The sequence below is a fragment of the Pseudorasbora parva genome, chromosome 4 (assembly GCF_024679245.1).
Source record: "Pseudorasbora parva isolate DD20220531a chromosome 4, ASM2467924v1, whole genome shotgun sequence".
In the NCBI taxonomy this organism is placed as follows: Eukaryota; Metazoa; Chordata; class Actinopteri; order Cypriniformes; family Gobionidae; genus Pseudorasbora; species Pseudorasbora parva.
Genome location: NC_090175.1, coordinates 54,522,291 through 54,548,196, shown reverse-complemented (window position 1 = coordinate 54,548,196; position 25,906 = coordinate 54,522,291). Strand labels below are relative to the sequence as shown.

The 25,906-nt window shown below is 38.4% G+C and overlaps 1 protein-coding gene across 2 annotated transcripts in view; it reads left to right on the top strand.

The window, feature by feature from the left end:
• The window catches only part of gpc6a (glypican 6a), a 248,045-nt gene that overhangs the window by 190,185 nt on the left and 31,954 nt on the right, over window positions 1-25,906 (top strand). The window contains exons 5-7 of one of the 2 annotated variants that reach the window (XM_067442225.1): window positions 2,027-2,157; window positions 4,010-4,153; window positions 7,189-7,218. In XM_067442225.1, the coding sequence (XP_067298326.1) occupies window positions 2,027-2,157; window positions 4,010-4,153; window positions 7,189-7,218 (305 nt within the window). The remainder of the gene's footprint in view (window positions 1-2,026; window positions 2,158-4,009; window positions 4,154-7,188; window positions 7,219-25,906) is intronic. The other variant, XM_067442226.1, reaches the window with a different exon arrangement.

Sequence of the window (25,906 nt, the reverse complement as noted above, 5' to 3'; positions counted from 1 at the left end):
ATGATCCCTGGATCTCGATTCACTATACGTTGGTGTTCTTCACATTATATGCACTTAAAGGGTGCTTAAAGGGTTACTTCAGCGATTAGCATATGGCTTTGTATCAGTAGAAACCCTGGAGTGTATTCAAATGATTGTGCTTTCCCCCCTCATATCCCCCTGAGACAAGAGATTTATGCATTTTATTTCTGGAAAAATTCCTCCTATGATGCAAATTGACGATATTTGCATCATAGGAGGAACGTTTGGCCAAAGGCTAAAGACTACAGCCAGCAGAGGGAGCCATTACCGCATGTTTTGAATCTGCGCATGGGGGAGGGGAGATTACACTCAGCTCGCAGGGAGAGCTCAGCTGGCAGGCACTCATTTAAACGGAGCTATGGTGAGCACTGTAAGTCTTTTAACTTCTCAAATTAATTTCTATGAAAGTTAAGCTTGCAAAGGCATGAACTGAAACGCGTGCCAGACTGAACTCGCGTTGTGAATGTATGCTGCGAGTGTAGTCGTGATTACCTCAGCTCTCATCACGAGACCTCATCAGCTCATTTTTTTCACTCGTGCAGTTAGTGCTCAGTGCTGTGAGACTCGCGCGGTGACTCACTCATTATATTGAACACACACGTTCAGTTTTTAATTGTAGTGTCTTCTTCAACTCAGTCACTGTAATCAAGTTGGTGGCTTTGGGAATGGCCTCATAGGGCAGCGAAGCATTCTGGGAATTGTAGTCTTTCATCCCCATGGGACAAAAATACATTTTTTGTCTTTTCTCAGTCTAGAAGGCACCAAATTCAAAAATAATTACACATTTCTACTACATTGAGGACCCAGTTTAAATACAGATTCATCTTCCCAGTGCTGAAGTACTCCTTTAAAGGATGCTCCGGAAAAAACAAACTGCATCCACTGTTCCCTTAATGCTGGGATATTTGGGAAACTGAACAAGGATATCTTTCCCTCACAACCAAAAACACACTTCTTTAGTGACATTGTTGATCTCGTGTCTAAAAACAAAGGGCTCCCATGACCCGAACGAAATTAAATTGTGTCCAAGGTTTAGCATGTTAATCAACTCATAGAAGTCCGAATGCATGAAATAGCATTAGACACCCCCCGCCCCCCAACATTAAAAAGCCTACATGCTTTTAGCATAATATCATGCAATACAAACTTTTTGCTGGCTCCCAGTATGTGACTATGAGGAAAAACACTGTTAAAAACGTCACCTGACAGGAAAAACAATGCGAAATGCAGCAGCTGAGACAAATCAAGGGTTTAATTACAGCACACGAGCAGTTTCTTCGGCATCTTCCCATTTTCCAGGGTGATTTTGAGGGAAATGTACACATTACTGCCCTGCCAGTGTTACTTATTCTAACAAACTGTCTTTCGCAGCGAGAAACACATAATGACTCTCCGTTTGTTTAGCTGCAAGGGACATTATAGAGAAACAATACGTCTCAAGACTTCAAAATACGAGCGCAAGGGGAAAACCTCAAGGGTAAAATCAATCCTCTGACACTAATTGAATCAATACATTACATGTTTTTATGCCCGCGCGACAGTCGTATATACAACTCTGTGGGGTGGATCAGAAAAACGGGAAGTTTAATGTGCATCAGGCCGTGCCGCTTTCTGAGGGTCTGTTGAGCCTCATATTTACCATGAGTCCATCTGTCGGACACTTCATCTGCTTTACTGGTGTTAGTTTGAGGATAATAAATGTTAATTGTCATCTGTTGAGCTCAGACTGTGAGAGTATAGCTTTTAATTTGCATAATCTGCTTGATTGCATAACAGAAATTATTTAAAGCAAACATTATTGACTTTCTTAGATCAATTACTGTGGATAAGCGAAGAAAACCGTATTGCATATTGTTTTAGATGAGAGTAGAGAAAGATTGAACATATTGACTATATGTCTGCAGAAGCATCCGAATCTATTTTTGGAGGGGTCATGGCATCACTGCTGTGTGTTGCAGGTCTCAGATCTTGATTGGGAATGTGTTTTTTGTCTGTGTTGTGACAGATGCCATGCTGCTGGTGGCTGAGAAACTGGCAGGGCCCTTTGACATCGAGGCCGTCATGGAGCCCATAGATTTAAAGATTTCAGAGGCCATCATGACCATGCAAGACAACAGCATACAAGTTTCATCCAAGGTATGTCTGCAAACACACACACACACACGTATATGCAAGCATTAATGCAAGGACATGCTCACACAAATATCAAAGACTGAAGCTTCTCATGATCTCTTCCACAACAGAAGGAATTCAATGTTTGTTATTTGGTTCAATGACGAATAAGGATTTGCAAGATTTGGGAGGGAAATGTCTCTCTATTGTTAGAAACTGACATTTCAGGAAAATGATCCATGTATCCCTAGCTGACTTCCACACCGAGGGCAGTACGCAACATAAACCGTGGCTTGATCCACAGATGCCGGTGTGAAAGAACGAGCGAAACAAGCGCAGCCTTCAGGGTGTCGTCTGAGTGCTGTGGTCCGCTGTTACATTAAAAGCTTCTGGAAAGCAGGACCTGATTTAAAATGCACAGCAGCCATGAAAATCAGTGTGTACATGTCAGCCAGAGACTTTGAATGATAATCATGGTGACAGATTGTCCGACATCAGAACGCAGACAACATCCTGCCATAAGAGCCAGCCGTGGCATTAAAATGTTCCATCACTGTCAGCTCTCCCAGAATTCATTGCACCTATGAGAGCGTGCATGCGAATGCAAAGCATATGTTATTTCTCTCATGTCACTCATTTTTTAAGCGCTTGCCTTTGATTTGATCAATGGACTCCAAATCAAACTCTTAATGGTCAGTATTTGCGTAATTATAATCCATCTTTCAGCATTTAATAATTGTTTTTGGTTTATTCAGCAAGTGTTAACATGCCTGCCAACTTAGGTACTTAGATATGGGATACTTTGTGAAAGGGATTTTTGAGAGTTTTTATAGATTTGACTGCACTGTAACTATCAGATTTGAACAAAACTTGAACTGAATTGAGCTGAATAACGACACTATTGACTTCCGAAGAGCTGCTTTACAGCTAAAACAAACTGATGAACTTCGCAACAATGACAAAATCATAGTATGGAATGATAATCCAGACAACATAGAGGGAAAAGAAAATCCAAACGCAATTGCTTATCTCGCATTTGTGTTTCCATTTCGTCGCAACGTATGCGTGCACAAAAATAAATGTTTGCATAACTTTATGCAGCGTTCAAATCTCTCTGGCATTAAACCAGATGTGTTGTTATTCAGGTAGCTGTAATGACATATTCAGCCAGTTTTTATTCAGTTAACAGTATTCAGTTTTATTCATAACAGTTAATGCTGATGTCCACTGTAGCGCCTCTTGTGGCAACACTGAGAATACATGCACTTGTATTGCATTATTAACTGTGGTTGACACATTTTAAAATGCAACTATGCACAGAAATGGGTAGGTATTCATATACCTGCATAGAGTATGTTTCATATATTGTTTACAAAATGAGGCCCAAAATGTGCACATTAAAGTGATATTTCACCCAAAAATATTAATTCTGTCATTGTTTATTCCACTTTAAACTTTTCCCAACCTGTTTGAATTTGGTGATTTTTTTCCCAAAATGTTTTATATCATTTGTCCCCTTGCTAGTCAATCAACTTTTCAGTTCCCTATATTCTTCAAAATATCTCCAGCAGAAGTTGTCTTCAAGTTTGGAACAAATTGAGCATGAATGAGAGAATGTTAATTTTTTGGGTGAACTATCCCTTCAGCTTATCCAAAGTGACTTACACTGCGTTCAACTTTTGACACTGTCATTTGTTCAAGCGTTCACTGGGAATTGAACTCATCCCATATTGTTGTACTAAACAATTGCAATCTCAATCTCCTTCAAGAACATTCCTCGACACCGCACAGTCTCTCGTCACACTTCATTCTTCACTTTCAGCTGTTTTTATACCCTAACCACATGAGCTGATGCATTCCCACTTGGTAATTATAGATATTTCAAGGATGTGGCCATCCCAAACAAGCTGGAATCGGCCGATCTGCCCGCGGGATCTCGGATGTGTTCAGCAGTCGCTTCAGACAGCTCAACCCAGAAGAGCGTCCCACCACGGCAGCCGGCACCAGCCTGGACAGACTGGTGAGTGGGTGGCAGGGAGGGCAGAGCGGGGCAGTGTGGGAAGGCGTGGGAGGGCAGTGACGACCTTTGGAGATCAGAACCAGGAGAATGCTGTGGGAAAAGCTTTGGTGGCGATGCAAAAATGTGAAAAATGTATTTTCTTGGTTGCACTTTAGTTTGGGGAACATATGTACTATTAACTATGACTTTTACCTCAATGAGCTCCTTATATACTGCTTATTATTGGGTATTGGGTACATTGTAAAAAAAACACAAAAAAAAACTGAGAAAACGTAAAAGTGTTAGGCAACCAGCTGCAGAACATTTTTGAGTTTTCTCAACTTAGGGTCAATAGTTGTATAAACTTTGTTTGAGTTATGTCAACTTTTTCATGCACTCTAAGAAATGCTGGGTTAAAAACAACCCAAGTTGGGTTGAAAATAGACAAACACAGAAATGTGGTTGTTTAAATGGGTCCATTCACTGGGTTCAAACAACCCAATTTCTGGGTTTGTCCATTTTTAACCCAACTTGGGTTGGTTTTTAACCCAACATTCTTTAGAGTGTGTTAAATAGTTGAATAAACTTTTTAAAGCTGAATTTGTCATACAAAACATACAGTGTAGGAGTAAGGGATGTTAAATATGGTCATGCTGAATAAGGCATTAACCCTTGTGTGGTGTTCATATTTTTGTTACTCAGCCAGTGTTCGTGGGTCTGGTGGACCCGCTGCATTTTTGGGTTTTTAATTCAACAAAATCAAAAATGTTATGTTAAAATACTCAACAGATGTTTACTTCATCCCAATTACAAGCAATATAAACAGCATATATGGTTAATATTTTCTCTGTACCTTTGTTAGATCACATTTAAAATTGCAACCTTGTGTGGGAACGGCAGGGGTAGAAACAAAACTCACTCTTGTAGCTACTTACACTTACACACAATCTCTCTCACACGCCCACACACACACACACACACACACACACACACACACACACACACACACACACACACACACACACACATCACATTTAAAATTGCAACCTTGTGTGGGAACGGCAGGGGTAGAAACAAAACTCACTCTTGTAGCTACTTACACTTACACACAATCTCTCTCACACGCCCACACACACACACACACACACACACACACACACACACACACACACACACACACACACACACACACACACACACACACACACACACACACACACACACATACACACACACACACACTCATGCACACACAAACACACACCCAGAACACACACACACACACACACACACACGCACGCACACTTGGATATGTGGTATATAGTTACTCTCCATAGGCATACTGGTTTTTCTGATGTATAGACTGTATAATCTATCCCCCTACACTAACCTTACCCCTAAACCTACCAATCACGGAAAACTTTTGGCATTTTTTGAATTTCAAAAAACACCATTTAGTATGTTTTAGTATGAGGACACAGATATCATCATATACCATGTTTACGTTGTAATATCCATGTCATTATACACATTTCTGTCCTCATAAACCATATACATGAACACACACACACACTAACAGCAGGCCCTGACAGGAGGAGGACAGAGTAAAGGTAAACAGGACCTACAATTTCCACACTTTTATTAGCCCCGGGTCCAGTGGACCCGAACATCCTGTGTGTAATATAAATGTGTAGGGGGGGTGTACAGTGTGCGGTCATTGAAAATGTGTTCTGATATATATTCTTCACAGAAAATGAGCCAAGGACAATGAGTCTCAGTTTGAAAAAATAATTAATCATATAATTTTTCTTTCGATAAAAAAGAAAATTTACCCAACAGTCTTAACCCAGCATTTTGGGTTAAGAAGCAACCCAACATTATTTAGAGTGAGTGGCACCTAGCAGAATTACATTCAAATTCTATTCAAACAGCCTTTCAAATGCCACGTTTGCACGTCATGCGTCCCCCAACTGAAGCATGACAAATACAGCTCTTACATGTGCTTCTGAAGGAGTCTCAACAGGTAAAAGTAGGCTAATTTCAGTAAAAGGAATGCTTTTAGCTGTGTTGCTATGTGTCAAAAGCAAATGTGAGAGTTTTGCCTATAATAAACCCAACTAAAGTATCAGTACATTTGTCTTTCTGAACAGGTTTATGATGATTTCGTATGAAACTGAAGCATCCTGTAGTGCGTAGCATCACAATGCCCCATTCGCTTCGATGTGTTCATGACCTGTTTAAACGTTGAAGGTCTAAATGCAGCGAATTTTGACTTGCACTTCTGTAACTAAATTTGACAGATCTGAGCGGGCCGCTCTGTGTTTCAATGTTCACACTTTTGGGGGAGATAAACCCATGAATGGCTTAGTGATAGTAGTCAATAAACAATAAACTGGGTTTAGAGAATGTATTTTACCATGAAAAATTAAATAATAAATCCTACACACTTCACCTTTAAGGGTTAATCATGTTGAAATGAAGTCAGGTTTAATAAAGTTGGATAATGTTTTTCTTTGTTATTGTAATTATTATAATTATAATTTTGTCTTTTGATGAAGTAGTGTTTAAGTGTGCTCGAGATACTCTACTGGAATGAAGTCTTCTGACTCATAATACTTAACAAGAATAGATGAAAATATGAATTGGACTTTAAAAGTAGAACAAGATTGCATTTGTGCATAATCTTATTTCAGCCTCCAGCTAACTGTGGGAATTCATTTAAAATGACTTTCTATCCAATATAGGCAAGTACTTTTTCTCCTCTTGGTTGTGCATTGGATGAGTTTAAAGTTAACCCTCAAATACATTATGGAGAGACATGACGGTTAAATAAATGTTGAGTTAGAGAGAATCGTCTGCTTGTAAAGGAGATGTGCTTCATTTTTTTCCTTTCCCAGGAATATCTCAGCAATGCCATTCATCAAATGTAATCGTGCATATTGCTTTTCTGTCTAATGCATATTTATCATGTGTTTGCCCATGGTATGCTTTCTCTCTTTCTCATCTCCACTTTCAATGAAAACCCTTTTTTCCTCTTTTTTGCTTCCGCATCCCAGAGGATTGTCTGGAGGACGATGCAACACAGCGTAAGCCATCCAACCCGCCTCTCACTTTACCTCCGTCATTTGTCTTCTCTCCATCTTTCCCCCTCTCCTTCATCTGCTGATGTATTTCCTCTTGTTTTCTGAGTAAAAATGCACTTTATATCCGTCCTGGCAAAAATGTAAGGAAGTTGTTGATATGGACTATAGTGGATCATCCTCTCATTAAAGGGTACTCACTGTTTTTCATGAAATGAATGCACAGGGACTGAAGTATTCAACCTTCAAAAAAGACAAGCGAGTAAATTATGACAGCATTTGTATTTTTGGTAAGCGATTCCTGTAAAGCTATTACGGATTTGTATTTAGTTACTGGTCATAGAAAGTACTACAGTTCAAAAGTTTGGGGTCAGTAGATTTTCTCATCTTTTTTGGAACGAAATTCTTACTTTTATTCAGGGAGAATGCATCGAGTTAATCAAAAATGATAATAAAGAAATGTGTAATTATTTGTTGCAAATAAATTACGTTCTTTTGAACTTTCTATTCATTAAATAATCCTAAAATCCTTTTTCAACAAAAATATGAAGCAGTACAACTGTTTTCAACAATATTAATGGGAAAAAAGCTGCAAATCAGCGTATTAGAATGATTTCTCAAGGATCATGTGAGGAATGATGCTGGAAATTCAGCTATGGTCACAGGAATAACTTACATTTTACACCATATTCACAGAGCATTCAAACAGCTATTTTAAACTGTAATAATATTTCACAATATTAGTAATACCTTGGTGAGCATAAGAGACTTACTGCTAACGACCCTAAACTTTTGAACAGCATTTTTGAATGTGTGTGTGTTGTGTGTGTGTGTGTGTGTGTGTGTGTGTGTGTGTGTGTGTGTGTGTGTGTGTGTGTGTGTGTGTGTGTGTGTGTGTGTGTGTGTGTATCTGTGTGTGTGGTATAAATAACTTAAGTATCGCTTAAGCTCAGGTTGCTCCATAGGGATTGTTCCTGTAGTAAATGTCCGATCAGTTGCTTGCTTGGAAAAAAAGGTTTGCTAAATGACGAATAGCCTCATATATCTTAAGCCAAAAAAGAAACGGTACAGGTTGAAATTGTCCTTACACCAGTGAAGTCTTGAAAAATAATCTTTGTGCTGCTCTCGGCCAGTGTTACTCATAACAGAGGATGTGGAGTGGCAGCAAATCACTGCGGCTGCCAACACAGCTAATTCAACAGCGTACAGTTACTGAGATGAGCAACACACGCCTAACGCAATATTGTGGACTGCTGAAGTGCAACATTAGAGAGATTAAATGAAATTAAAAACTTATTGGTGGAATTATTATACACAGTGTGTAATCTCACAGTTTCACTCATTCTCTAGGGTTTTTTAATTCAAGCATTTTTGACCGATTCCATGGGCCCTATTTCCCTGATCTGAGCACACGGTCTGAAGCTCATGGCACAGCTGCTCTTAGGGTGTCCAAATCCACTTTTGCTAGTTTAACGATGGGAAAAAAAACAGTCAGCGCACCAGGCGCATGGTCCAAAAGGGTTATCCCTAGTTTCGGGTATCATGGGTGTGTTTTAGGCCTAACTTGCTATACACCAATCAGAGTCTCATCTCCCATTCCCTTTAAAGGCCAGTTGTGCTCGCACCATGGAGGATTTTCTGTTTACATGGAAGAATGTGTGAGTGGAAAGACTGAACGCTAGTCCCGAACAGGAGCTGTTTAGACCAATCAAATTGTCAAGACGGGTTTTATACGATAATAAAACAGATAACGTAACGCAATCATTCACGTCACCGAAGAGCACTTGTGTTGAATTTCTTCTAATCCTAAACGGAGAACTTGTTTATATATGAATTCCCCTTCACTATTTCTCTCAAAAATTATGATCATTTTGGTAAGTACTTAGAGTATACTTAAATTATTTTACAAAGCCAGCAAAGTTAGATATAAATATATAGATCAGTGGTTTACACTCATATTCTTCTTCTACTTCTTCCAGTGTGCATGCCGTTGAGTTCTGTTGTCAACTATATGTTGCTCGTCACTTATTGCATTGCTCTGATTGGTTGTAGGTCTATCCAATTGAGTGCAGAGTAATTTTCTTTCCTGGTTCGGGTCTCCAACTGAAATTTTTCTAGTGACTGATCACATCTAAATTTTTCAGTTGGCAAAATTGAATTTCTGTTAATTAAACTGCATCAATTCATAGAAATTCAATTTGGCCAATATGAAAAATTTAGATGTGATCAGTCACTAGAACATTTTAAATAGGAGACCTGAATTTTGTCTTACAGTGTTGAAACGCCCAATAATCACAGCCCAAATGAGCGGTATCAGACTCGTAATTTGATTAGATTCTGGTAACCTAGCTTGAAAAAATGTTAACGTTCCTATTTTGTTATATAAACGTATTGTTCTCTGAATATTACACCTTTTTTAATGTTTTAAAAAAACGTTTTAAGCGAACATTCCATTTTATTTAAAAGCATGATGAATTTCACACTGGATGCAATTTTGACTTGCGGATTTTGCGTGATGGTTTTATTCGTTTGATCATCTGTTTGTGTAATGAGTGCTTCCTTAACGAACACGAATGTGCTGCAGCAAAAAAAAAAAAAATATCTATTTTATTTTTCCGTTTCAATCTCAATTATTATTATTTTTCAACCAATCACGTGACTGAATGTAACGACATACAAGTAAACAAAGGTGGCGAAAGGTTCAGTAGATGTCACTAGCTATTCAATCATACCTTTGCCAGGTATCGCATTCCTCACGAGATTACAGCTCCTGTGGAGTACATGAAGTGTGTAGGCTACAGACAACGAGAACTTAACCTTTTGAGTTAAAACTTGTAGAAAAAAATTCTTAACCTAATTGTGTCTGTGACTATGGAAAGTGAATGTGTTTGCGTCACTTCTCTGTGGCACTGGTTCTCTGAAGGGTCTGGTTTGTCTCATCAAATGGGCTAATGTCTGGAGGTGCTCCTCAATATGTCCCATGGACATTCGAAAGTAAAGTAAGAGAAACACGTGTGGTGTGAATGTGTCGCCTTGATGATATTACGTTTGAATGTTCTCTGAACAAGTCTTTACATTTAAAAGTTAGACGAATGTAACTAAAACGAACTAAAACAAACAAAAAAAAAACGTTCATGAACGCTGTATAAATAATGTGTGCTAATATTTTGAGAATAGGGATGTGCCTCAAGCCAATTGCTATATTCGTAAAGGAAATTATACATTCTACGGAGCCCCTAAAGGGACATGATGATGGAAAGCACTTTTGTATTCTTTCACAATTATATAGTTAATTACAGTATATTTGATATCATTTGTGTGCATCAGAGAGAAGCTATAAATATGCATGATATTGAGCATTTTATCGCTCTTCAATTTCAAATTTGCAATCACGCGTACTCTAGTGGTGGTACTGGTAGCATATTTTCCAAGGTAAGATATCTGAAGCTAAGGATCTGTTTTGCACCAATTCCTCTGACATCCTCCTGTCAGTCATCTCTCCTAACTATCTGCAAGTGATAAGTGAAATCTGATGTACTGTAATGTAACTACCGCAGCAAGCCTAACCATGTCCCTTGAGGGGCTCTGTAGAATGCTTTATTCATTTTACATGCCTTTTTGAACTTGGATTTGGGCATTAGAGAACATTATTAAAGACCAGAACACTTTGAATGAACCCTCTGCTAATGTTCCCTGTTAGCAAGAAAGAAAGCCATGACAGATTTAAGTTTTTTTTTTTTGGGTTGTACACAATTTGCATCCACTTTATTTAGACGTTAGAATCAACCTGTCATCTTGCAACTGTACAGTATGTGACAGTAAATGTCCTTTTGATTTGCTCTGATGGCAGGTTCTGACTGCAGTGGTCTGGTCTGGTACCTCTGAATTTGTGTGTGTTGAATTAATGAAATATAATAAAAAGGTCACCCAACTAGACAGAAATTTCATGACAGAATCGAATGAGATGAGAAAGCCGTCCGTATCTAACTACAATGTAGAAATCTTAGGTTGACCAAAGATGTGACCTTTCATTTCAGTTTTTTAGAAATGTGCCTTCGCTTTAATTCAGTTTTATTCAAATTGACACCAGTGCTTAAACGGAAAAGTCTCATCAAATGAATGAAATGGAAATGTGTTCTGCGTACAGCATACTGTGACATATATATTTCCCTTTTTGTTTATATATATATATATATATATATATATATATATATATATATATATATATATATATATATATATATATATATATATATATATATATATATATATATATATATATAATATTACACACACACACACACACACACACACACACACACACACACACACACACACACGTTGCATGTTTAATTGTGCAAGTTTAATATATATTATTTATATATTATTATATTTTTTTAGATTTATTGACAGTCTAAAGTTTTCTCAGTTAGGTAAAGAAATAAATAAAAAGTCAAGAATAAGTGAGTACTACTTTAGTTTTAAGTAGTACCTACCTAAATGGAAGGTTAAGTTTAATATATACAGTATATACTTTCTATTACAAAATCATTATGAGTAGTAACGTAGAGTCTTTGTCTCAGTTCTCCTCTGTCTTGTTCTGAAATTTTTATGAAGAGCAATGTTTCTGATTATTCTCAGACTGCATCACAGATACATTTAGTTCTCAGCTGTAAACCTCGGATGCCACAGGCTCATTCCAGCTCTATTAGACTTGGCTAATAGACACAAACCCCAGATAATTGGCAAGGTTTGGTGGCTAACCATACAACACTTGCTAACTTGCTCATCAGCTATTTCCTTGTTTTCTTGTGTTTTAATGAATCAGTTTTTGATGGAAACATTGCAACAACTACAGAAATCAGCAGCACGGTTAACAAAAGAGGGCAAATGAGCGAGTGTGCTTGTGGTCTGATAACAGCAGGTGAACACATGCCGGACTAAAATGTAAAGATACATTGTCTGAGCCCTCGCCAAAACGCAGTATTGCAGCTACATTGATTCTTTCTGTGCACGTCTGGCAACCGTACTCGTGGGTCTCTCCTCTACACCCAATTTATTTTCATCACTGTGTACATGACTTGAGTCGTAAAAGAGACAATACTGCTAACCTCGGGAAACAAAAGTGAATAGGAGGCTGTAGCACAACGTGCTTATCTATCAACATAGTGAAGTTTTTGTGTGTGTGTGTGTGTGTGTGTGTGTGTGTGTGTGTGTGTGTGTGTGTGTGTGTGTGTGTGTGTGTGTGTGTGTGTGTGTGTGTGTGTGTGTGTGTGTGTGTGTGTGTGTGTGTTTACATTAAGAAGCAGACATGTTCACAAGTCCAAGTCAAGTATTTTGGTCCAAATACATGTCAAGTCTCAAGTCTTTGAAGTCTAAGTCCAACTCAAGTTTCAAGAGTTTGAGGTCTAAGTCCAACTCAAGTCTCAAGTCTTTTATTTGTAGAAATAGTTCTGTGATAAGGTGTCCATTATCACACCTCGACTCAATAAACAGATCTGTGGAAATTAGTCTGATAAAATGTGTATTAAAGCCTCCTTTCAGTCAATATTAACTTGGTAAATTCGAATATTATATGCATGTGGTAGCAAATATGTGGGGCAAAAAACGTGAAAAGGGCATGGGCAGTAAGCAAACAACTGCAAACTTTGACAACTGGGCAACACCACAGCTCCCATTTGAATCAATTGATTGCTTTTCAAATTAAATGACACAAAGATTATCATAAGGAAAGACTTGGCTCTATTGTTAGTGTTTGTTGTGAATGTGTGCCTTAAGATGCATCACACCCGTGGGCTATAATACTGCTGGATTGCTGTATTTGCTGCTGCATATATTGATAGGAAATGAAAAAAATAAGAATAAATAGTAAAATGTTGTTTCATGCTGACATGTGGGGTAGTAGAGAGATAATGTCATTGGGAATGGTGTAGTAAAACGTCTAGTTTTTAAGTCTGTCTTCAAGTCCAATCAGTAGTTCACGAGTGCAAGTCAAGTCTCAAGTCAATTTTTATGATTTATGTGTGACTCGAGTTCAAGTCATATAATTGAGTTTCCATCTCTGTTAACACGTTTAGCAGTTGTCTTTTGTTTATGGTCATTGACTTCTTTTCTCGGAAATGTACGATTTTAAACTTGCCATAGTGAGAATTTTTATTTTGAATTGTGAGGGTTAATTTTTTTTAAATCTATGTTGGAAACAAACTTCCTTAAAAAGGTCAAATATTGGTCAAATGAAATGGTTATAACATAAAAATCATGCATAAATGAGCGAATCGAATCAAATCAGAGACCAGAAGGAATCTTCCTGTCTGTGAATAGGGAAGCACTTTTGCAACTAAAAGCAGCACGTCACCTAAGTATCATAAGTATGATTAAGGAAATGAATTTACATAGGTTTTATAGCTCATTGAAGTTTTAATGGAGGCACTTAGCCTTGAGACTTATAGACGTCCTCTTGGGAGCAGAGCGAACGAGAACAAGCCATTTAAAGTAACGAGGCTCTTCATGCTGTAAGACACTAAAGGCAGTCAGGAAGTTGAGCTTGTGGTGTTTTAAAATACACGTAGATATCTTAAGCTACCATACTCTTTAAGCAATGATAGATTTATGGGTTCACATCACATATCAGGGTTTCCAATCACACATCTTTAGGCAAATGTTGGTTAATCACATTAAAAATTCCAGAATGGAAACATCAAGAAGTGAATTAAATATCCAAAATGTATATAAAAACTTTTTAATGAACAAAGACATCAAATTTTCCTTGAGCTTTGGACATGTAAGAGGCCAACATACTATACGAATATCCAGTAAGTTTCAGAACTGAAAACTTCCTTGTTAGTCCAAAATCAAGTTGTTATTGTAGTTATTGTAATCAAGCCCAGCGAACAACTATTATGAAATGTGACTATCTATGATGTCATAACACAACTAAAGTCCACCTCTGCAGAAGGAAATCAACACCTACTTCATCATCGCAGCCTTGGCCCCGCCCACTTGTGTGTTAGTGAGATGACCAGTATAGGATGGCTACAATTAACATTTCCTTCCAAAGGATCCTAATGCTAGGTATGTGCTTATTTGGACATACTACATCTGCCATGTTACTGTCATGTGACCTACAACGTCAGTTGCGTCGATTTGCTGCCTCTCCCATGGCCTTTTGGGATAGTAAAGATGCCCACTTCATCGCGTACACAGATTCTCGCCAGAAGTAGGCCTTGGACAAACTACTCAGCTCACATGCTACTTTTCACCTACAATATAGTATGAAAGTAGAAATATTCGGACACAAAGATTGATCTGTTTGTTTGAGCAGCCAGCACAGTAAAACAGGTTCAACCAATGGCATGATTTGGGGGGTGGAGCTTTGTGATTGTTGACCAATGAGTGTTGTGAAAACCTTTTTCTGGTAAAAAAAAATATATTAAATTGAACAAATTCCTTGACTAAATCCTGAAATTACAGAAATGGTGGACTTACTCTCACCACTTAATATATATTCTCCTAGGCTGTAATGGTATTAAATGAGAAAATGGAGACAATCAAAGTTAGAGATCTCAATATGGATTGTTAAACTCTCAAGACTAATTATCTGAGCAGTGGTACCCTTGCTAATTTGATAGCTTTATACTATTACTGTATGTGGTGTGTTTGTTTCTCTTTAAATAGAAAGTTCAGAAGAAATTCTTAGCATTCATAACTGCACATAGAAAACAAAACTGGAAACTCTGTCAATTCTCCTGAGCAATGAAAGCAACCTCTGAGCAATGCAATCTTCTACTTGGATGTGTCTTTGAAGTGCATATTTAGTTCAGAGAAAGTCATGCTAGACTGTGTTTTCAGTTGATAAAAGCAGCTGAATTGGAGGTAATCCGCATTGTGTAGGATGTTTTGGAGGCGTTTGCTTGATGCAGGCCTACTTTATTATGTGTAGGTGTCTAACCGGACTGTTCCTCATCTAGCTTGAAGGCTCGTCTGGCTAATTACTTGACTTCCAGATGTCTCTGGTTTATATTTACAGACGCAGCAGAATGTCTAGCGAATGACTTGGGTTAGAAGATAAGGTGAACATTTAGGGGTTCAAGCACATGGCTATTGTAATTGTTAGAATTTCCAAGGATCAGCATTCTCCACTAAAAGTAATCAGGCAGACCAAAATCCGGGTGCGGATTTAATTTTGATATTGTCACGGGTCGGATCTGGTGCTAAACCTTGCGGGTACGGGCGGGTCTCCAAAAATGGACCTGTGCTCCTTTGGCCACTGAGGATAAGAAGCTGTCAGGCGAGGTTAACAGAGGCCGATCGGAACGAAACTAACTGGGCCCTGTTTGACTTGAGTTTGTAGAGGCTTGTGAGAAATTCATGAGGAAAAAAATCGTTTCCCAGAGGGCGCCTATGCATTTTTCACGTAAAGGATTGGAAGGAAAGGATTGTATGTCACATGATTTTTCACACATGCAATCTGTGTGAAAATCTAATCATTCGTTAAATATTAGAGATTATTTCCTATAACCTACATTTGCTATGTAATCCTAGGTTTTTGGCTCAACCTTAATAACTGATAAGAAGCTTTAGTTTTGGCTGTAAATGGTCTTTTCCATCAGGCTTGCTAAATAATACTTAATACCTTGTTATGCATATGTTTAAAGGCCTTTAAATGCGTGGACCCCATTGATTACTATATTCTATAATCTATATCTGGTCTTGGTTGCTGGTGATTTGTTGAGTGTCGAATTGATTTTTGCTACGAATCAGCTATGGTAGGCATGCTCATGCCGACTCATCCGTGAACCGAAAACTGTTTTCTTGCATTATGAATCATAACCTGTGATTTAGTATGTTTTCTACTACTGATTGCTCTTAATTTGCATCCCAGCGTCTACAAGGATGACAGGGCATCCAACGGAAAATGAATAAGGTTTGCGTTTGCGTAAACCTATGAATAAGGTCACAAAGTTCGAGCAGAAAAAAAAAATGTAATGCCGTTTTCCAACAGATATTTGTTTCTGAGCCAAATACGCCTTCATTAGATATTGTGATCACCATTTCCATAATAATCTGCATCTCCAGTGCATGTAGGAGGCTTTTAACACCACAAACGTGGGTCCAGGCCAGAGGAGAAATGGAAATAAGTGAAGAGGTTTCGGAAACTCTTGCAGGATGAATAAGTGAGCCACATCTGCGGGGTTAACTCAAAGTCATTCTCATGCTACACCATCGGCTTCATGTGAACCAGGTCTTGAGAATATAAGCCTGCTGGGAGACTTGTAAGTGTAAAATGGGAATATGCATTTCTACTGCAGCCTTTTAATTATATGGCAGACGGATTTTATGTTGAACTTGGCAAGAAGCGCTCTGACCATAACAACTGCATCCGTGTTCACTTTTTGGCTGCCAGTGGCGTAGTTTTGTCCGTTAATGCCAAGCGTAATTATCCTGCAAAATAAATGAAGACGTTTTATAACCAGTCAGCCAGAGCGCTATGATTCTGTGCCCTGAATACATTCATAATGTCATACATACAAAAATCCTACCTGACTCTGAAATACTTAGGCTGTTTTTTAGCACAGCACTATGATATTACAGTATATAAATGTGTTATTTCAGCCGTGATGATTCTCTTTCAGGCTACAAAATGCTTCATTCTGCTTTTACTTCATTTTTCTTTATATAGTGTACAAAAGGGTTAACTTGATTTCAGTATAATTATATAAACCAGAGTTTCTAATGCTCATTCTCATTAAAGCTGTTACCATAGAAACGTTCATAAACTCCTATTTCTATGAGGCATTGAGGGTGATATATAATAGTATAATTTTCCACTCAAAGTATTTATTTTTATACTGTATGTACGTGTGTGTGTTTGTGTGTGTGTGTGCGCGCATACATGCATGTGTGTATATATATATATATATATATATATATAGCACTGTCAAATGCATTAATCGTGATTAATCACTTTTAATAAAAAACTTTTTTGTTTACATATATACAGTAGCTATAACTATATATACAGGTCCTTCTCAAAAAATTGCATATTGTGATAAAAGTTCATTATTTTCCATAATGTAATGATAAAAATTAAACTTTCATATATTTTAGATTCATTGCACACCAACTGAAATATTTCAGGTCTTTTATTGTTTTAATACTGATGATTTGGGCACACAGCTCATGAAAACCCAAAAATCTAAAAAAATTAGCATATTTCATCCGACCAAAAAAAAAAAAAAAAAAAAAAAATTGAATACAAAAAAAGTCAACCTTTAAATAATTATGTTCAGTTCTGGACTCAATACTTGTTGGGGAATCCTTTTGCAGAAATGACTGCTTCAGTGCGGCGTGGCATGGAGGCGATCAGCCTGTGGCACTGCTGAGGTGTTCTGGAGGCCCAGGATGCTTCGATAGCGGCCTTAAGCTCATCCAGAGTGTTGGGTCTTGCGTCTCTCGACTTTCTCTTCACAATATCCCACAGATTCTCTATGGGGGTCAGGTCAGGAGAGTTGGCAGGCCAGTTGAGCACAGTAATACCATGGTCAGTAAACCATTTACCAGTGGTTTTGGCACTGTGAGCAGGTGCCGGGTCGTGCTGAAAAACCAAATCTTCATCTCCATAAAGCTTTTCAGCAGATGGAAGCATGAAGTGCTCCAAAATCTCCTGATAGCGAGCTGCACTGACCCTGCCCTTGATAAAACACAGTGGACCAACACCAGCAGCTGACATGGCACCCCAGACCATCACTGACTGTGGGTACTTGACACTGGACTTCAGGCATTTTGGCATTTCCTTCTCCCCAGTCTACCTCCAGACTCTGGCACCTTGATTTCCGAATGACATGCAAAATTTGCTTTCATCCGAAAAAAGTACTTTGGCCCACTGAGCAACAGTCCAGTGCTTCTTCTCTGTAGCCCAAAGTGTCTTGACCTGGGGAATGCGGCACCTGTAGCCCATTTCCTGCACACGCCTGTGCATGGCGGCTCTGGATGTTTCTACTCCAGACTCAGTCCACTGCTTCCACAGGTCCCCCAAGGTCTGGAATCGGTCCTTCTCCACAATCTTCCTCAGGGTCCGGTCACCTCTTCTCGTTGTGCAGCGTTTTTGCCACACTTTTTCCTTCCCACAGACTTCCCACTGAGGTGCCTTGATACAGCACTCTGGGAACAGCCTATCTGTTCAGAAATGTCTTTCTGTGTCTTACCCTCTCGCTTGAGGGTGTCAATGATGGCCTTCTGGACAGGGTCGGGTCGGCAGTCTTACCCATGATTGTGGTTTTGAGTAATGAACCAGGCTGGGAGTTTTTAAAAGCCTCAGTAATCTTTTGCAGGTGTTTAGAGTTAATTAGTTGATTCAGATGATTAGGTTAATAGCTCGTTTAGAGAACCTTTTCATGATATGCTAATTTTTTGAGCTGTATGCCAAAATCATCAGTATTAAAACATTAAAAGACCTGAAATATTTCAGTTGGTGTGCAATGAATCTAAAATATATGAAAGTTTAATTTTTATCTTTAAATTATGGAAAATAATGAACTTATAACGTTCATTAAAATAATGAAATAATGAACTTAATATATTATATAACAATATATAATATATTGTTGGCATCCTTTTGTACCTGAGTATTACTCAATTGTGGGGCAGCAGTGTCGGCTGTGGCTGAATAAGTGTATATATATATATATATATTTTATTATTATTAATACATATTCAAACTTTTATGTTTGATGTGACTAGTTGATTCGAAAGCATGTTATTCAATATATAATGTAAAGGTACTTTTAAATTATAGTCGTTTTTAAAAAAAAATATGCGTTCACCATTTTTGTGCAATTTAGTATGCTTCCACGCACTGACTATTCTAGATGGCCCCCAATTTAAAGCCTCATCTAAACTTTTCAGATTGTTATCAGCTATGAAAAAGTGTGTTTTAAAAAGTGGCATCCTACTATTTCCTTTTGTGGCCATGCAACCTCCGTTTCTCAATCTGTCATTTTATTGCTCAGTGTTGACATTTTATGGTCAGTAGGCTGCGGCATCCAGGGCTAAATCCGTGTAAAATACAAAGGATGTGGCTGGGAAGAAAGAAGCACTTGTAAAAAAGCAAACCCAAAGTCTGTTAGTGGAGCGCTGGCTGATACAACGTCCAACCGCCTCTGCCAGTAAAAGGTTTGAATAGCTTTAAAACACAAAGGCATTCCATCAGATGGTTTAAGTTACAGTTTAATGGAGGCGTGCATTCAGATAGCCACTCTATATTTTATTCCCCCAAAGCCACAATTACCGTGCGGCTGAGTAGGGTGAATAAAACACCAGTGCAGTCAGCGGGCTCTTTTTTCCCTCCGTGGCATGGCATGCTGCTGCGTCATGCTGTTTTGCAGATTCAGCAGATGTTTTTATGAGCAGAATAACCACAACGGGCATAAATTTGGGCGATTCCTAACCACCTCAGGGAAGACATTTTCAGGGGAGGACCCAAAAAATGGGCCTTTCTAAACCAACATCCTTCCAGCTCAGTCATATAATTATGGATGTTTTATTGAGCCTTATGCCGTATTTGAATAAACAACCACACTGCAGACAAATCGAAATAAAATAATAATTGGTGTATGATGTTCTTAAAAAGAATTTTCACTCTGACATTGCTAGTAAATTTCACAAAGAAATAACAAGTAATGCATTTTGAAAGACTGAAATAGAATTTTCTTGTGTACGTCAATAATCATTTTATTTACAGCTTTGAAAAGTCAGTTTTACAGTGCTCATATTGTGTTATGCTCAGTTTAATGTTGAGTGTCAAGCTATTTGGCATGCACAAAGTCTTAAACTGAAAGGGACAATTTCACCTAAAATGTTTTTGACAATAATTTACCCTCATGCTGTTCACTCTTTTTCATACACATAGGCTTTGTGTGCAAAACAGACCATGAGTTAAGCTGCCGTTCTTACCCTCTCACATTCAGATGTGCACCCTTATGTAAGGTTTGATGTCAGTAACAATGGACCGTTTGCACAGAGTTTAATGGCACATTTCCACTTTCGTTTAGCAGGGTACATCTAGCAAACTAATCAACGCTGCTGCGAAACGGGCTGACTGGCTGCACAATCATCTCCAGGATTATTAGCAACATTTCAATTGCAAACAAACTGAAAGCTGAATATCCCGTCAATTACGTGGAAGAATGTGCTTATTTTCAGTTTGAATGTCTTGGATGGTTTGCTGAATGAACTGCAAACATGCTGTTAAATGTGACTTTACATTTAGTACACTCTAAAAAAAAATGCACTATTTAATACCACAAAATTTGGCACTAAAAGTGGTTTTTGGCTTGTAATCATAGGGGAACCACTTTTGGTGCCAAATAGCACCATTTATTTTAAGGTGCAATGTAGAACCCATAAGAGGTGCCATATTGCATTTTATTTCTTTCTCAATAATGGTGCTAAATGGTTATTTGGTGTGTAAAGAACCTTTAAAGGGGCTTGAAAGGTTCTTTGTATGGCAGTGGTGCTATATAGCACCTTTATCACCCCAAAGAACCACTGAAACACAGCTGAAGAACCACACAGGGGCTTAACAGGTTCTGGATATGGTAAATGTGCTATATAGACCCTCAGTCATCCCAAAGAACTGCTGAAGAACTGCTGAAGAACCACTGAATCACCAAGACTTAGTGCTATACAGCACTTCAAGTGGTTCCCATATGATTACAAGCCAAATAACCACTTTTAATACTATATAGCACCGTTTTTTTTTAAAGTGTAGTGTTAGAAAGACTTTACTGCATTGATAAAATGTATATTTAACATTCAACTGCATATCCTTTACATGCATTTTCAAATGCAGCTGTGTACGAGTCGTATGGATCACATTTCAAGGTGGTGTGTATTTTGAAGAAATTACCGTTTGTGCCATTTTTGTGTCATGAATTACGTTTGAGTCTGGTCATCACATAAAATTATCAAATGACTTCAGAAGACATTTAATAATATGCACAAGAGATTTTTCTTTTTTTCTTTTAGCAATTTTATTACATTGAAAAGGACATATCTAAACATTGACATTTTCTCCATTCTGCAGAAGTCATACTGGTTTGACTAATGAGTAAATGATGACAAAATTGCGATTTTTGGCAGAACTATCTTGTAAAGTCCCTATTATGCTATTTTAAAGTTCCTAATTTAGTTTTGTAGTGTCCTACAATACGATTAAATGCATCCAAGGTCAAAAAACACTTAATCTTATAGCATCAGCTCTTTTTTCACTGATTGCTCTGATTGGTCAGACGGCCCAGTCTATTGTCGTTGGCCTACCATTTTTTAAACAAAACACCTATTACTGTATCTGGATTTCAGCCCTGGATCTTCCTCAAATCTTCTAGTCTCAGCTGCAACTAACAGATTCTAAGGGGAGGGCAAAGAAGATGTTGATCACGGGCGGCCAATGAAGAACATAAGTTAACATTATGCAAATTTTTGACAAACCGTGGTTGGTTCATGCTGGACGTAAGAAACAATGACTGTTTCTCAATTCTAAGAATGCAAAGTACAAATTTGTGGCGTTTGAATTTTGGCGGATGATGAAGATGTAGTTCAAGAACACAAGGATGCAAAATCGCTTAATAACACATACTGAGTAACTGCAGACCTTTTACATTCACACACAGCTATATTACACACTACATGAAAGGTGATATCCAAAAAAGAGCATAATAGGGGCACTTTAAACCACTGCTTATACATTCCTGGTGGATTTCAGGACAAATAATTTGTAACCACATCCATTTAAATAGCCTTCATTAATGTAAGTCATACTGTTATTCTAAAGCGGATGGCATATTAATTTAACGTAACTGAACCCCTGATGCCAGAGCATCACAAATGCCTCCGCTTCATGGTGTCTACGTCCCTTGAACTTGTGGTTCTCCACATGCCATGCCAGTGGGAAATCCATTCATGTCCTGGCAAAAGGGGGCCGGCAGAATTCCTCCCTCTTTGTTGATCAAGCGACGTCTCGCTTCTCTGAACCACAGAGGAACCTCAAAAAAGTCATCTCTTTCATTTCCTCTTGACTTTCTCTTGCTGTTCAGATGTTTTTCGGGTTGAAAGTACCTCCCTCTCGCTCTCTGGGTCTTCTTTAAAGGCATGATGGGAGGTCAGTGAGGCAAAGCTCTTCTCAATTAGAGATGTGTTTGATGCCTCTGCAAAAGAGCACAGTGCTGAAACTATCTGAGTTTGGTTTTGATTAAATCAATATAACTAGTAATATCCTAAAACGTACTGTAGCTTTACTACTGGACTACTTACTACTTACTGTTACTATACTTTTAGATGGATATACCATGGTATATGACGATGGTAACAGTTTAGTGGCATTGCATGTATCACAATTACTATAAAATGATCATGATGGTTACACTTTATTTTAAGGTGTGATTGTTAGTGTAATTATGGGCCCTATTTTAATGATCGGAGTGCTCATGGCGAAGGTGCACTTAGGGTGTGTCCAAATCCACTTTTGCTTGTTTAACGATGGAAAAAAACAGTCTGCGCACCAGGCACATGGTCTAGAAGGGTTGTCTCTGGTCTCTTAATGGGGTGTGTTTTGGGTCTCCCATTCCCGTAAGTCAGTTACGCTTGCACCATGGAGGAATTAGCGAGCGTAAAGACTGAATACTTCTCCAGAGAGGAATCCTTTTATTATTAATATGTGGCATGTGTGTGCTGCAGTGTGCACCTGTGTGTGTAACAATCAGTGATTATTACTGAGCTAACTCGCCCGTTAAATAACACAAGAAATACTGCAATTGTTCCGCCACGTTCCTTTGTTCTAGTTTTCCCGCCATGTTTCAGTCCCCTCGTTACAGTCAGCTGTGTCTTGTCATCCATGACAAGTCATAGTCTGTCATCAGTGTTAGTATTTAAGTTCCTTGTGTTCACTCTGTCTTGGTCCGGTCTTGATGTTATCACCATAGATGGTCCTCGATGTTCTCTACGTTTAGGTAAAGTGTTAAATGTTTCATGAAAATCCAGTTTTGTAAATAAAGATCGTTTGTGTTTGGAAGTCTTGTACTTTCCTTCGTCTTGGCATTCTCCACGTATAGTAAATAAGGAGTAGATAACTACTGAAGGACTGAAGGACCATGGTAGGCTATATGAACATGGCAGTCATTTAGTGGTTATTTATGACCACCAATATTTTGTCTGTGGAAATTGTTCCACGGCAATTTATCAACCATTCAGTAATCCATAAAACAAGAAAACAGCCATCATAAATGTTCAGTATGCTCAGAAGCTATTTTCATTAAGTCCTGGAAAAGACGCAATAAAAACACACTTGCATTAAAATTTCACAATTGCTGTAGACCTGCACTTGGAGCGGCTAAATTGGCAATAAAATGCAAACAGAGAGGAGTCATGATTAGATCACACCTTCAGGTGTCGTTACGGGCCTCCGGTGGAGGGTTAGGTCCTCACTGGATTAGCAAAATCAGCCCATAAAAGCCGTAAAGGACTCTCACACTTGACATGTAAAGTCCTCCTGGCTGAAGCAAATTTATGGCTGTTTTCCACCGTCCGAACTGCATTTGCAACAACCTCTGCTGTTCAAGAGTAAACATGTTTATGTCTAACTGGAATTCATTAAGCTCACAATTCTAGGAATGTATTACAGGAGGATGTTTGACGCAACAAAACACAGGAGAGAAGTAAATTCACAAGTGGAGAATTACAGTGAAAACTTAACACACATCATACAAAAGTGATTTAACATGGTTTGGTTAACCGAATACGGCATGCAAAGCCGCTGTCAGTGGACATGGGTGTAGCTGTTATAGAGACACATGCGGTTTGTTTTGACAGGCTCTGAGAACGTAACATTAAAAAAATCCAGTACTCTCACTAAAGTCAACCAAGAGCTCTTCCATTTAGACCCCAAAAAGCCTTTCATAAAGTGAGATGTCCTGATAGGCCTTAAACGGCTATTTGCACAGTATTGATTGGAAGACTATGATTGCTGTAAGTAATGCAAGCTTTTAGAGTGCCAAACTAAATGGATAACGCTAAATGCTATCTGCAAATGGCTCCGCTAATAAGAGCGGAGCATTAAAAAAAAATACAAAATACTTAAGAAGTGCTAACGAGGCATCACTGAGCTTTTTCAGTGAACAAAAACCATTATCACCAGTGCTGGCATTACCATGACTTCATCTTACATCAGCAGAGCCTCGGGACGGATGACCTGGATCATTGTAAAAAAAAAAAAATAATAATAACATTAACCTTTTTTTCTGGTTGCTAAAGTTTGATCATTTTTAACACTGACAGCATATAAGATTTTTTTTAATAGATTTTGACCAGTTTTCTTTTTCTTTTATTTTATTTTTAATAAGCGTCATTTACCTTGAGTTGGCATTAACTGGGGATATTACATTTGTTATGACAATTTTTTGTATTTATGTAACTACAGTATGCGGTCAGTATCTGTCAAAAGTGCTCCAAGAAAGGACCAGTGGTGAATGGGCGACAGGTTCATGGGCGGCCAAGGCTCATTGATGCACGTGGGGAGTGAAGGCTGGCCCGTGTGGTCCGATCAAACAGATGAGCTACTGGAGCTCAGACTGCTCAAGAAGTTAATGCTGGTTCTGATAGAGAGGTGTCAGAATACACAGAGCATCTCAGTTTGTTGTGTATGGGGCGGCATGGCCATAGACCAATCAGGGTGCCCAAGCAAAAATGGTTCAGGAATGGTTTGAGGAGCACGAGTTTGAGGCGTTGACTCGGCCTCCAGATTCCCCAGATCTCAATCCAATCGAGTGGGATGTGCTGAACAAACAAGACTGATCCATGAAGACCCTTACCTCACAACTTACAGGACTTAAATGATCTGCTGCTAACATTTTGGTGCCAGATACCACAGCACAACTTCAGGGTTCTAGTGGAGTCCATGCCTCAACGGGGCTGTTTTGGCAGCAAAAGTGTGACCAACACAATATCAGGATATCAATGATCGGTGTATTTATATGACACTGTGTTATACACAGATGTATGAGGCACACAAACAACACCAATTCTGCAGAAATTACAAAATTCAGAATCTAGATCTTTCTTTATGACAAATTAAATTGCACTTGGGAAGATGAAAACAAACAAATACAGAGAGATGCCATTAAATATTTAGCTGGGCTACAGCAATTCAAGATGTTCCAGGCAATAAGCATCGCTATTCTAAATGTCAGATAAAGAGGGTGACAAAACAAATACTGTGAGAATGTGCCATCTGTGCCACAAAGTCCCTCAGACAAAGGACAGTGCAGACAGATACTGCGAACGCTCTCCCATCTGTGCTTATGTTATAAAAAAAAAATAAAAAAAACATTGTTTCACACTAAAATATTCACAAGGGAGAAAATTATAATGATTATTTTAATTTTTCATTAATGCAGAATAATGACGTAGATGTAGAACAATTTAACATTGTTAAATCCATCAAGTGGTAATAAAAGCTGTTAAAAGGCTTTAAAAAGGCTGTTGTCTTCCCGTCTGTCGAATAGGTAGGAAAACTTCAAAACCCATAATGCACTGGGTATGTTGTCGTCCAAGGCCACGCCCACCAGTCCACTGGATAGTCTTGACCAGAGTCAAACACTGCCTGCAGGAACACACAAATCTGGAATTATAATCTGCATTTTGT